Here is a 15035-nt window from a genome sequence, read left to right on the forward strand (position 1 = left end):
GTGTTCTGTGAGCACATTTGAAAGTTATAGTGCAACAGCAACATTATAAACGACCTCTTTCCATATAAATGAGCCAGTTCCAGGGTCCTGGTCCTGTGCATGCAGGCAGGGACACTTAATGGACCTGAGCCATTAATAACAGTATTGTTTTTCACCTGTTATAAAAACAGAGTGTGTCAGTCTGCCAACGCTGACACATGACGTGTCAGCTTTACACATAATATGCATATTTATATTATAATATTTTTTTTTGCATTGCTTTAGACTGTAACATGTAAACCCTGTGTGTCCATTTATCCAGAGGGCTGTTGCAGCTCTTGACAATGGGGAGACAAAGACACAAATCCAGAGACATGGGCACAGAGGGATTCTCACAATGGATCCGGACTCTAAAATGGAGACTGTCACCACACATAAAGCAGCTTTCATCCCTCCAAAGAGTCCAGGGGTGAGGCTGCAGGGTATGTGTCTTTGTCCATCGCCAGCCACAGAAAGTATCTTATAAAGTTCCAGATTACAGTATTCTCGCAGACACTGGCAGCTATTGTGACCTTTTATTAAATTGGTTTCTGTTTTGTTTTGTTTTGGTTTGGGGTTTTTTTTGCCATTCTTTAAACCCTTTTCAGACGATTTGCTGTACATGCTCAGTTCATCTCTTCTTTCATATTTCCATGGTTCAGGCATCAGAGGCGAGCAGTTGGAAAAACATCTTGCCCAGATGATAAGGTAAATCAACTATGAAACAAGTCTTTTTGATGCTAAATAAATTACCCTCGAAAGTGGTTTGTTTATGGAGACGGAGAACGCTGCCTGACCATGTCTTGAGGGGAACATGTTGGAGCAAAGTGATGTAATATTTACACGTCTGGGTTTGTTTTACCATTCAATCACAGCTGTAATACCTTTTAAATCAGACTTTATGATGTTATTTTACGTGGAGGCCAGTCATCCTAATGGGGGTTTATAGAGTCTGTCCCCACAGATGTGGTTATTAACATCCCGCACAAGTTAACTGCTCATAAAGAATACAAACCATCATGTCTTCGATGAAATCTGTTTGTTCAGTAGTAGACAGTGTCTCATCAGTCTCGAGCCATACACTAAATTTCCTGGACTTTATAAGTGCACACCAACGCTGCTTGATTCATCCCGGGTTTCCTGTCCAGCAGAGAGCTCATCGGTTGTTACGTTAAACACAATGCCATTTTTGAATAGAAGAATTAACAGTATAGTGGAAGGGTTTTGTTTTTCATGGCTTTAATATCACACCCGTCTCTCACGACACACAAAATTATACTCCAGTGAATATGGTGACCACTGATCCACTGAGTGACGTTAAATGATATGTGAAAGGATAATTCGTTTCTTACATCACCAGTCTTAAAGGCCCTACATACCACTGGCTCGCCCACACAGTTGTTTGCGCTGATTAGACTTCTTCTCAGGACTGTGTGGGTACAGATGATTTGTGCATGACAAGTGGGATCTACCTCACTCTTCAGGTTGTGTTCTCGCACCTGTTGAGCCAAGACAGTTTAAATCTCTTCACATCAATGTATCCTTGTTTTCCTTCTCTCGTCGCACGTTACGTTGCATTCAGACAATTTCAGCTGAAGTGGAACAGGAAATATCTTTGAATATATATGTTTATTTACCAAATCATTCATCATGTGTAACACTTTAACTTTAAATGTACTGGACCGTGAAGAGTGAGCCAGACCGGTGCTGCTGCTTGGCTCTCAAGTGCTGAGATCGAACACTGATAGAGGCTGACATCTTCCTGTTTTCACAGTGACAAGGTTTATGCTGAACAGAACCCTCCGACTCCCAGAACTGAATTCTGCTCCACAACCCAGAGGGATTTCTGCGTTAAGGGATTTGTGCCTCTCACCCCTAAAACAACACAAGTATGTGCATGTGCTGTGTACAGCTAATCTGTCATTAATAGTGATGAGATCAAATCTCCTCTGTTGAATCTAAAACATATGTCAGTAAGTTACTAGCAGGATGATGGGGAAAATGGTTTCTGACTGTGTTAAGTTCTGAAATGATTAGCTGTTGTTTCCCAAAGGCCTTTTTGATAGCAGACATTTGGTCTCGCAGGAAAAGCACAGGACTAACTTAACAACACTGATGATTGCACCATTACATTTAGTTGTGCCATTAACAATCCCAGAGGTCCCAGTTTCAGCTGAGCCTGGCTCTATTTAAGCTACAGGGCTTCATTAAGCTTGACATTAGTGACCCTGGATAACCGAATTAAAGAAACTGGTTATCTGCTGGTTTACTTCACTGTGGGTCATTTTTAAGATAAAACATGTCCAACATTTTCTGGTTGAAATGTGGTGATTAACTTTTTTTTTTTTTTTTTTTTTGTTCTTCATTTGGGGAACACAACACCTTCTGACAGGCCTGTGTCATGTTTTTCATTTTAATCGATGAACAATCATTAAATCAAAAAATGGTAGATTAATCAGGAACGCAATCCTTAGATTTTATGTTGTTAATGATCCTTAAATACTGAGTAACGCTGCCTCTAAAATAGGACATGCAGTGCCATTCACTTGACATTGTGTTCTTGCTGCTGCATTTTCAGGTTCATGATTATAAAACTGACCAGGCGGTTACATTTTGGAGTGAGAACTACCAGCAGATACAGGTGGGTCACACTGTTTCTCTTTTTGGACAGTGTCATGTTTAGCTGTTTATCTACTGTTGTCATTATATATATTTATATATATTTTTGGCTACTAAAACCACATTAAATAATTTTTGTTCCTTTTAAATTATTTATTTATGAAATAAAGTTCTATTCTATTCTAATATATATATATATATATAAATAGAATTCGGGGACTGACTGATCATGGTTTGACGTTGTTGTTGTGTTATTTTTGCGTCACAGGGTGTGACCTCCGTACAGACCCTGAAAGCACCTTTCAGGAAGTCAGCGCTTTTCAGCACACCTATCAGTGAGCGGCTAGATGAAATGGAGCCCCCAACTGATAACTGAGATGTCAGAGCGTCACGTTCCAAGACTTCATTATATACAATATAATATAATATAATATAATATAATATAATATAATACATAAAATTAGTGTTTATTAAAAATGGGTTTACTGTGACAACGTTACTGCCTGGAAAAACACACAAGAGCAGACACCCAGCTGATGTCATGTTGACCAAGCACGGACAGCAGCAGCACACAGATATAAGGACTTTAAACCTGCCAAACAAACTATCTCTTACCTTAATAAAACACACCAACAGATTTCTGTGGTGCGGATTTATTGAGAAACATGTCCCTCCATGCCTTGCTAAAAATAATCACTTATTGTACCTGCGTGTCTGTCTCTCTTCTTGACCAGATAACCCTAATGTTCAATGTATAGTTGCTCTCATTTTCATCTCCTTTTTTTATTGCTAAAGTTTAAATTCCTGTTGGTGCCATATATCCTTTGTCTTTTCAGTCAAACTACCACTTCACTGCTGCCACTTCTGGAAATATTAACCACGCCACTTCCAGGTTGTATGAACATTATAACCATATGGTATCATAACAGATTACAACAGATTAGATTAGTAGAGAAGAAAAAGTGGGATTTGTTTGCACAGAATATTTCTGAGCATAACTAGAAAAGTTTTTACACACAAGCTCAAACATAACCATGTATCACTAGGTTAAAACAGGTTGCATCACACAAACCAACACTGTTTGTACAGTTTCCTCGTGCTGCCTGTGCTTGGCCAGGAAGCTTGGTTTGTTTACAGACTCCATTCATCTTTTTTCTATTTCTCTGTTGCCTTCTGCAACCTCTAATTATTATGAACGATGCAACAAAAAGCCACACTTTCCTCCTACACTCTGTAAATATCCCACTATTGTCCTTGAACAAAATAACAAGAAAACCTATCAGGTCTCAGAAAATGGCACGGAGCGCTTCCCTTTACGGCGACGTGCTCTCACAGGCCCACAGTATGCAGATGGGAAACACAATACATTGTTGGGAATCTCACAGTGAACGCTACAGATACACATATGTGTTGTGCCAATCAGAGGACAATTCCAGCTGCTGCTGATCCTTTCTGAGCTTTCAGCAGGGATTAGTAGGCGGTAGCTATGGCGACAAGTAATTTTAGCTTACATTTATGCAGCTTTTCTCTCAAAACATTTCATTATCTCATGTGCTGATACAGGAAAACCAATTTGCTTCTGAAACACTAGGCCTCAGAGCGAATTTATACTTAACATTTCAAATGAAATGCAATACAGAAATTTTCATTTTTGTTTCCCCCCTCTTTAATTTCACTTGTTTCTCTTTCTGTTGTGTGTCTGTGCATCATGTTAGTCTTTTTTTTTCCAGAAACAATCAGCCCTAAAACAAGATGTGAAGGGCGTCCAGTTTTCTGAAGAATATTTACCCTGTGATCTTTGCAAATCCAGGTTTATCAACACTTACAGCTGCTCTGAACTCTGGTTTTTCCAGAATCCTAAAGACTGTCCAACCATTATAGAATAAAATTATTCTGTCCACTGCATAACAAAACCTGTTTTCCACCTTCCAACTCTATTTCCTAATCCAAACAAAGATGGTGTCCAGGGATTACATACTTTTTCTCAGTTTGTACTTTGTTTTTACTTTAACAGAAATCAAAGTTGGTATAATATTTGTATATATTAATGTTACTTTTCATTATTTGATACTAGCTCTGTGACTTGAATGCAACGATGAGACATAAACCAGGTCTTGGTCCTAACAACAGCTGTAGAGTTAAAGTGTAAATACACAAGTGACAAATACAAAAAATACAGCAATGAATAAATCAGCAGCAATACACAAAAAAATACACATATAGCCTCAATGCCTAAAAAGAAAACCTCCTACCGGGGGCTTCTGGCTGGTCTATAGATCTGCAGATCATGAAATTGAATAGTCCCCAGTTTGTTGTATGTCATTTCCTCACTCTCTGTCACAGCTCTACTGTCTACAGTCTTATAAAGATGAAAGTACCTGAAATAAAACAGTTTTCATTCATTCATTAACCTGTTTTTAATCTGGCACTGGCTCAAGAGTCATGAAAGTCATATTTGATTTACAGACTTTTTTTTTTTTTGTGCTGTCAGTTGGCCTGGACGTTTTGTACTTCAAGCTCCTGGCTGTAAATAAAAAGGCAAAGAAAATAACACATGGCGTGACGACAGACAGCCTGGTCAGTGGAGAGAAGTTAGCAGGTCAGCGTGAGCTTCAGCACAGGCCTTCACTCCGCTCGCCGCGGCTCTAACAGGCACTGGGCCGTGTGTCACTGGGAGAAAGTGGGCGGTAATTACAGCCGTACAGGAGGGGAAGATGTTCTCCCGCAGAGATGAGAACACACACCAACACGCACAGCACAGCCACACACAGGGCCCCGTGGCCCCCGCTCCACACACTGATAATGAGCATCTAATGAGCGGTGATGTCATTACAGTAAACACACAGCTGCCTGCTACTGACTCGCTTTTCCCCACTTCTTCCCTTTTCTGTCCACAACTGCTGCAGCAGTTAGGCTGCAGATACTTTTCACAAGCAAACTTGATATATTCTAAAGAACAACAATATAATCGTGCTGGCGGTAACGTAAAAATGTAAAGCAACAAGAGTAATGGAAAAAGCTGAGCTAACTGTCAAGACTTGCAAAGGGAAAAGTGCAGACCTCATATTTAATAAAAGATGAAAATAGGAAATAAAGTCTTCAAAGTGCAGCTCAATTTCAGCGGACCTTCGCAAAAGGTTACACTCGATAGAAAGACAGCTCCTCTGCTGAGCTGAAAGCCACAGTTCTGTATTAGCTCTGTGAGCGCTTCTGCTTTTTAAATGTGCAATTCTAGCAGGACATCCAATAATTTGGGGGTGGAGAGTATGGGAGGGGGGCAGCACAAGGTCATTTATAAATTCTTTCTGGGTTAAACTTGGATGAAAACATTTGGGTGAGTATTGTCAGGAGAATGTGGCACAGATAGACAGAAAAGTGTGATGGTGAATTTAAAGTTAATGCATAAATCCCAGGCTCTTTTCCACCTCTCTCATGTTACACACTTTGCGGAAGCAAATATCGATATATATATATCTAACCAGCTTCAACAACAGAAGCAACAGAATAAAAATACTTACTGGTCCATCAATGGAAAAAAGAGTATTTTACTCACTTTATTGAACAAAATATCTTACAGTATCTTGGATATACATATATACATATTATTTTATACTGTGTAACACGGCTGATGAACCCCTGCAGTGACATTGATTGTGACGCTGTGCCTCCAAACTTCAATGGATGTTTCAAGGAAATATTAATACATCATTGACTTCCAAAACACATTATACAAATCTTAATATAGAAAGCACAAAAAATAAGAATTTATCAGTGAAAAGTACTCACTCTCAGGACAGAAAGGTTCTTCATACAAAAACAACATTTTTTTTCCTTTTTTTTTTTTTTGCAGTTACAGTATACAGGTAATAAATATACCTGGAATTCCCTCTGTTTTTTTTTTTTTGACAAATGGTGTCGTTCGCTTTTCCTCGGCACGGAAATGACCAATAAGGACTTATTCTAGAACAAATAAAGAAGTGGCTCGGCCACCAGAGCTTCTGCTGTCGTCTCCACTGCGGCTGCTGCGCACTATCAACAGGGCCTCTCAGATAACATACACATCAGTCTTCTCCCCAAGAAGCCAGTACGTTCTCATTTTGCCTTTGCCCTGGACAAAACAGAAATCAATAGGCTCATCAATGGAGATGAAATGGGGGATGGGAGGTGGATGGGGAGGTTGGGGGGCGGGTGGGGGTGATATCCTCTGCTGCCCTTCTTTAAGGGTGACCCTGACGGTTACTGCAGCTCAGCTTACACTTCCACTTTTCTCCACAAATGAAGAGCATTACACAAACACAGCCAAATTAGTCCTTTAAATGATGAGATATCACTTAGGTATTTACTCTAAAGAATATCACAACTATGCTGAGGACACAGCATCTGCATCCTCAGTGGTAGCCACAGCTGTACAGACTAAACTACTGATCGATTAATCCAAATAATATTCCTCAGACTAATGAATAATGAAAATTATTAGTTGTAGCCCACTCCATCAAGCAGCATCAACTAGATTTCGCCCCTGCTGGAAGAATTAAATGTGAATCTGAGGCTAAATGACCTGTTCATACAGGTGTTTTTCACAGTGTGAGGACATGATTTATTCACCAATCAGAAACCCAAGTGGGAAAGTCTTGATTATCATGATGTTAGCAATTGTTTCTTACCTTCATTTCTACATCTCCTCGTAACTGGAGATCAAAGTAACCAAACTCATCCAGAACTTCTTTGGTGGCTGAGGATACGTGGATTTTCAATGCTGCGAAACACGTGAAGAGCACAACAGACACAGAGACAGAGAACTTTTCACACTGTGAATGACACAGGACGACTCCAGTGATGTCTGAATTACCACCGCACCGCTTTAATCTCAGTAATTCACTGCAGCGTTTACAGGAGACGAGGAAACTGAGGAGCGAGACGAGCCGATGTGTTCGCTCCCGTCAGACGCCAGCAGCTGAAATGCTAACTGTGATGAAAACCTGCATTGTTTCGTCCAAATTAATGCACACAGTGCGGAGATATGAGACGAGACTCCTGCCTGTGAAGCTTCAGGCTGCACGCTTTATCGCTGGCTAAGGGCCCTTAGCTGTAAGTGCTATCAATTATTTACCAGTGGAGGCACAATACAGGAAGCGACTCAGTAGTTAATCAATACATCTGATGATCCACTCGCAGAATATCCAACCACAGTTTCATAACACCAGTTCCTGTCACTGTATATTAGACTCAGCAGGTTAATGCGTCTTATATTCAGCTCAGAAATCATATTTCTACTGAAGAATGTTTCCATCCAACCACAGCAGATGATACGTGTTACAGATACTACAGTAAAGCAGATACTTTACTGTTTGTTGGGATGCCCATTACAATTTGTACAACAGCTCTCTATCCTTAGACCATCAGTTCAGATAAGGAAAAACCTACAAACTAACAGAAGTAAAATATAAATTAAACATCATCTGAATTATATTATAGTTTACAAATAATCTGATCAGTGCTGGAGGACATTGTCACACGTGTTATAAAATACAACAGGTACTGGAGTAACAGTGACACTTACCCTCTCCATTGGACTCCATTCGAGACGCTGTGTTGACAGTATCTCCAAACAAACAGTATCTGGGCATTTTCAACCCGACCACGCCAGCACAGACTGGACCTGTGAAACACAAGGTAAATATAGTCCCATTTTACTGTGGAAGAAAAACCAGTAAACATCTGGAATGCCAGGAGCCGCTGTCATAATCACACAAGCAGCTCAGTGAAAGTGTTTTTAAATGAGACGACAGAGGTGTGAGTGAACTCAGAAGGCTTTAAATTACTCTGACAATGCTTAGTACCAGCCCACGCACGCTGGTCCATCTCTGCTGCATGTCAAGTGTCTGAATAAGAACATAAACAGTTCCACCGTGAGCTGATGCAGTCTAAATACTGTGTCAGAAGCATCTCCTTAATTACACCAGACCAAATGTTGCAGACAGGTCCAGATAAAACACCCTGAGTGGTTATGTCCACTCGGTATGTTGGTATCCAGAGGTGGGAAGTTACAAATCACAATATAGTAGGTCAGATCACAACCCTAGAAAAGAAGAAACAGAGGGGTCATGGTGGGAAAATCCATGCTGCCTTGTTAAGTGTTCCCATGGAAAACATGTTTGGACAGCTAACTGTATTTCCTAGTAATGGGAAGTGGAACTGAACAAGTTCTCATTATTGTAATATTCACGTAGCCTGGTTCAGACCTCAGAATCATTTCCCGCATCTTCGATTTATTCAACGATTCGAAAAGGTCTGGTGCTGAGCTCACTGCCGGCTGTTCCCCCGTCGGGAGCCAATCAGTCGTTGATGGACACAAGGCAGAATTAAGAACGTGGCTCCGGAGTGCAACCAAAAATCTGTCAAGTGCGACCAAACATTTCCATTGGTTGCACTTGACAGATTTTTGGTGCGTGTGACATTCAGCAGGTCTATGTCTCAGTGTGTCTGTCTCTGATTGGCTCTGACCGTGATATTCTTCTTTGCTGAAGGCAGGTGGGGAAATAAATAAGGCATGTGTGTTTGTGTGAAACCTTGCCCTGTACTCCACCTCAAAAAAAAATAAAAATTACACATTACACCACCACCTGTCTCCCCTGTCCCCGGTAATATCCTCATCTGACTCTGAGCCAGAGCCTACAAATTTCAAAAAGGCCAAAACACATATATGACTTTGGAAAAGATGGGTTGTCCTATTCCCATGGCTCAGAAATGATAAAACGGTGAACATTATGCTTTGAAATTATTGTACAGAGCACGGCCAAAGAAAACCAGCGGGAACACTGCTTTACCTCTCGGAGCATTGACAATGAAATGTTAAAAGAAGCGTATTGTCTCTAAGAAACACACCCTGTGCCGTGACAGGGCAGCTGCCCTCCCCTCAGTGTTTCAGCGCCAGGCACTGTCAAACTGAAGCAGTGAGGACTCATGATAATTAAACTAAACTCTGGCTGCACCTAAATGAAAAAGTTAAGAGCATCAGATCAACTAATGTAAAAAAAAAAAAAAAATGTCTGGAGCCCTGAAGAATGGGATCATCATGTTCCTGCGCCAGAGCAAGAAAAATAGCCACATCAGTGAGAAACAGCAGCAGAAAAATGGCCACACAGATGAGGACGAGTGTGGAGGAGATCGATGCAGCTGCACAGTTTGTTGTAAATGAACTTTCTCTAGCTGCTTCATCGATTGATGTGAAAAATGATTCTCCCCGAAAGAGAAAGTGAATAACATAAAGTGACATTATCAAGCTGCTATTGAAGCAAACACTGCAGAAAATTCCTTTCATCTAACAGAAGATAAATGATGGGGTTGATTTGGTCAAGGACGCCTCAGCAGCACGGACACTAGACGTGAAATCTGAAACCTTGTCGTACCAGGTGTTGGTGGCCTCGGGTTTAGAAGTACACACTTCCAGGTCAGACTGAGAGTTCAGACTCACCTGTGTGTATACCTATCCTGAGTCTCAGCTGGTCGTTGGGTCTGTGTCTGATCTTGAACGTTTTGACCTGCTCTAACAAAGCCAGCGACATGCCGGCGATCTCTCTGGCGTGGAGTTTCCCGTTCCGCACCGGCAGCCCTGACACCACCATGTAGGCGTCGCCAATGGTCTCCACCTGGGGGACCAATCGCAAGAGATCAAAGCATCAGGAAGTAAAAAAAGAATAAAACCTAATTCCAACATTTCTATAGTCCTGTAACTAGTCAGTGAGATGAAGAAACAGCGATCATGCTGACTTACCTTATATACATCAAAATTATCGATGATGGCATCAAAACACGTGTACAGGTCATTGAGCAATGTGACAACCTGCAGAGAGACACAAGAGTTTGGATTATATGACTTCAGTAAAACAACAGAACCGCGAGGAGGAGGAGGAGGAGGAAAGGGCTGAAACTTTTTAATATCGCCTGTATATTAGCTGAAAGCTTCATGACTCAAATGAAAAATATAAAAGCACACTGACTGTAAATCCACCAGCAGACACTGTGTTTTCTTTTGTTAAAACGCTGCCAGACTGGAAGACCAATGTGTCCACAAAACCTCACAGTCTCTCACAGTATCTGTCTGTCTGTCTGTCTGTCTGTCGCTGGACAGCTGCCCACGGAGGCTTACTGACAAACACATTTACAAGATCATAAATCAAATCCACTGATGGAATATTACACACACAATCTGTATTAAATTAGCAAAAATTGTGTTGGGCGTGACAGTTGTATTGGAGATGTCAGAGGTTGGCTATTTATCGAAGCAATCATCTATGTAATCTTCATTTCTAATCATCTTCAACATTCATTTCTTGTTAATCGGGACTGAACTTCAAATAAAACCCAGCTGCTTGTTTACTTTACAGAAACAGCTCTTTGGGAGAGTGATGCATCGCACTAACAGAGGGCTGAAAAAAAAACAACCACATCATCTACCAATGAAACTAAATGTACTAAATGTGAGTTTAAGAAAGGATATTGCATTAATAATACAGCAATTTTCATTTATTATTTACTATTTTTTATTTTTACCGTTCTACGTACTAGATTGATATGAGGACTATGTATTTAAATGCAGCAAACAACAGTCACATAGTTTCAATTTGGTGTTGTTTTGTTGTTGTTGTTGTTGTTGTATTGTCTCCTTCATATGGAGCAGCATGTTACCTTTTTGTTTTAATAGCTCCACACTGAATTGTAAAATATGGGGTATTTTTGTAGTGCTCCTGTTTCTGGCCTCGTCGAGAAAGCAAAAACTGGTTCTTGCACACAACACGAGAACAGAAGCGAGACGCCGATGTGAGGAACGAGTGTTTATCCTCGAGGCGACTCGTCTCCATCTGAAGGTGTCAGATTGTTCAGACCCTCTGCCTCCGAGTGACATCACGATCGTGTCTTTGCTCTCGAAAACCTCCCTTTGGTGTACGGGTGAGAGCGAGGTATGTGGTGGCATAATGTGACTCAACTCTGCGTCAACACACTCTTCCATCTAACAACTGTACTATTTTGAGTTGTAGCCCCGTGTGTGGGAACACACACACACACACACACTGTGGGAACTATGAGACACGCTGTGGGAAGAGACCTGATGCTGCTGAGCACTTTTAATGCGTGAACAAAGAAAGAGAATTCAGCGTGGCCGTGATCACGACCGCTGGTTTTCAAACGCTTTTGGGAGATGTTGAGTAAAGTCAGGGAAGAGGATCGCAGCCACGTATGAAACGCTGTGTTTACCTGTAGCGGCGTACTCTCTGCAGACATGGACGTGAAGCCCACGATGTCGCTGAAGTAAATCGTGACGCTGTCAAATGCTTCTGCCTGCACCGTCTCCCCTCGTTTTAGCTGCTCCGCAACGGAGCTGCACGCAGAGAGAGAAAGCATTCACTCCAAGTGAATCCACGAACACGAAATGTCAAGCAGCAAGGCAGGATCAGAGGAAAACAAAAGATCAAGATCAAACAAGCAACTGCAGGTCCCTAAGAGTTGACGAGATGATGTTTGTTTAGTTGACGTCACGCAGTCAGGTTTGTGTAAAGAAAAATCTTTGAAGATTTGTCTCTCAAACATAATTACACAACACCTGGCAGGTTCAATTAGAACCACACATCAGCTTATCTCTGTTAATTCTGCTCACACTAATTTTCTCTTAATCAAATGATACCAAAGGCAAAAAGAAACAAAACAAAACACTGCGGCAGAAGTCAAGCTCATCTAATTCACAGGCGTGGTGAGAAATGATATTGGTCCTTTCTCTCAAGCTCCTCTCAGCCTGGCTGTCTGCACGGCTTTTGAAGGAGGGAAAAAGTGGATAAATGGGGGAGAAAGACGGGATTTGTTACCCAAACGCCTAAACTCACTATCATGTCGGTTCTTCTGTCTCGCCTTAATGAGCACTTTGCCTGACAGCTCTCTCTTTTCCCTTTCATCTACACTGAGATCGCACCATGGGGAAATGTGTATCTGTGAATAAAGCGTGGCGTTGGGAAGAATTTTGAGTCTTTAATTAATACATGGATTTAACACAACTGACAGAGTGTCATTGAGCCACGCTGGTAATTCTCCCCACGTTTGCCGGGTTTGAGTTAATTGGAGTTTTAAGCTTTTGGCTGGAAGGACAGAAGTGTGAATGTGATTGTAATTTTTTTTTCTTCTCACTGTGGTAAAATTTGATAGAGGAGGTTTTCAGCTTTTCTCTTCTCCTCCAGGTAGGCCTGTGTTCGCTCCTCCACCAGGTTCTCCAGATTATTGGCGTACTGCTCCATCCTGGACAGCAGGTTGTTGAGAATACTGGTGCTGCCCTCCCTGTGGAAAACACAAACACAAAGTAAATTAGACAAGATCCACGCAAACACCAGCTCTGTAGGTAGCTCAGGATGTTTTTAAATTGCTGTTAAAACACCACTGTATTTACAGAACACACCTCTGCCCTGGAAGCTTTTGTTTCTTATGCATATCAGTACTTAAAAGATAATTCTGGTTTTCTACAACCTGTTTTACTTAGTTTTAAAAATCCCCCCACCTTTCCAACTTCAGACAGGGAAGCCTATGTCCACCATTTTCTGTAACTTTCCGAAACCGACCATCTGACATTCACACCCACTTAATGCAGCGGCCGGCCAGCTGAGAGGAGGTGAGAGAGGAGCCAGGCATCGCACCTCTGTCTCTAACTCTCTTTTTTTCATCCGTTACATAACTATTTGTGGCATATTTCATGTGAACAACTCAGTGCAACACTATGAACGTCTTCACGAAAATGTGTGCCGTTATCTCCACCCTCTCTGTCACAGGCTTTCAGCTGTTCGTCGTGGTCGAACAGCACATCTTAAGAACTGGTTCTGAGAGACCATAAACTGGCTCTTGAACAGACCCCAACCTAAACTAAAGGTGAACAGTAAAATTATCTGCAATTAGAGATGCAAGTAGCAGCTACTAAAGCCTTGACCTGATATGCTCAAGCAGAAATAATAATTTTTTTTTGCCACTTTCATTTCTTTTGGATTAAAAGTGCATTTTAAGGACAATCTGTCCAAATAGGAAATAAAAATGAAATATAAATAAAATTTCCTTGACAGTTAGCAAGGTAAAAACTCAGCAGCACACTTGAGAGGAGAAGGCCACAGTTAGTAAGGAGCTGGTAATATTATAATATTCATTATATTGTAACAACAAAAGACTGATGTCAACAGGACAGAGGGGATGAAGTGCAGAGACTTTTAAATCTAAGGCGTATTTCAGTGATTTGATATTGCAGTTCCATTAGGAAACTCACAAGAGTCAGTGTCCTGTTGAAACTGATATCATCAGGATTATATTGCTTTGTTTCTACACTGATAGGTGAGCAGAGTGAAAAAAAGAATCAGAGTCAATGTAAAAGATTTTTACTTTAGCTTTCAACCAAAGTCGAAAAACACTGCTTTTAGCGATGTCTGATAAATATGAGCCCAGCTTTCTCAGATTTACATAATTTCTGCAGGGAGACTAAATGGCAGTGTACATGACTGAGTTTACAATCTATTCATTTAGAGGCCTCACAGTATTCAGAATATTTGAGGAGCTCTCTCTCTCTCTCTCTCTCTCTCTCTCTCTCTCTCTCTCTCTCCCACAACATGGACACTTGTCACTATTGGCAACCACTTTCAAATAAAAAAAAAAAAAGAAAAAAAAGAAACTCACTTTCTGTGCAGCAGTTAAACGAGTGAAACACCAAAATGCATATTACTGCTCTGCTGTGTGTTTGTTAGCACATTCAGCAATGAGATCTTTATGTTCCATCTTCTTTGTATACAGCTGCTCTCACACTTGAACACACAGCAGCTGCTACCTTTCAACATGGAGGAGAAACAGACACTACAAACGTCCTGTGAAGGTCTCTATTTTCATCCTCACTGCTGCCGTCGGAGCAGTTCACATATATTTTACAATTATGTAATACATCTATTGTATAATGTGTGTGTCTCAGGATATTTCTGTATTCATATGCTTACGCACACACACACACACACACACACTTGTGCGCTCACATGTACACGCATTTTACAGCGACGGAGCAAGCAGGTGATTCATCCACACCACCGTGGCGGCTAAAAGCATCAATGCCTGGCGTCCTGCCACATTTCTTCTGGGTCACAGATCCTACACACGCCCACACGTTGTTTAAGTTTAAAGAACAAAACATCAGAGGGAGACGTGGAAGACAGTGATGAGTATCAACACGCTGAATGCAATCACACAGGGCCACGCACTGTTTACTGCACGGCACATCACAGGCGTCCACGTTTTCCCACCATTCATTTCCAGACTAATAGTAATGGCGAAGACGGAGAAACGGTGTGTTTGGTGAGCGGGATGCTTTTCATCTCAGCAAGTTCAACAGTTTA

At 41.2% G+C, this 15035-nt stretch overlaps 1 protein-coding gene across 1 annotated transcript in view; it reads right to left on the reverse strand.

The window, feature by feature from the left end:
* Window positions 1-6177: 6177 nt before the first annotated feature.
* Window positions 6178-15035, reverse strand: part of LOC121195322 (atrial natriuretic peptide receptor 2) — a 55157-nt gene continuing 46299 nt past the window's right edge. Inside the window, exons 16-22 of the mRNA XM_041058729.1 lie at window positions 12814-12960; window positions 11893-12016; window positions 10412-10480; window positions 10112-10286; window positions 8198-8296; window positions 7302-7393; window positions 6178-6745 (exon numbers count right to left, since the gene is read on the reverse strand). Of these exons, the coding sequence (XP_040914663.1) occupies window positions 6683-6745; window positions 7302-7393; window positions 8198-8296; window positions 10112-10286; window positions 10412-10480; window positions 11893-12016; window positions 12814-12960 (769 nt within the window). The 3' untranslated portion in view covers window positions 6178-6682. The remainder of the gene's footprint in view (window positions 6746-7301; window positions 7394-8197; window positions 8297-10111; window positions 10287-10411; window positions 10481-11892; window positions 12017-12813; window positions 12961-15035) is intronic.

The sequence above is a fragment of the Toxotes jaculatrix genome, chromosome 16 (genome assembly GCF_017976425.1).
Source record: "Toxotes jaculatrix isolate fToxJac2 chromosome 16, fToxJac2.pri, whole genome shotgun sequence".
Taxonomy (NCBI): domain Eukaryota; kingdom Metazoa; phylum Chordata; class Actinopteri; family Toxotidae; genus Toxotes; species Toxotes jaculatrix.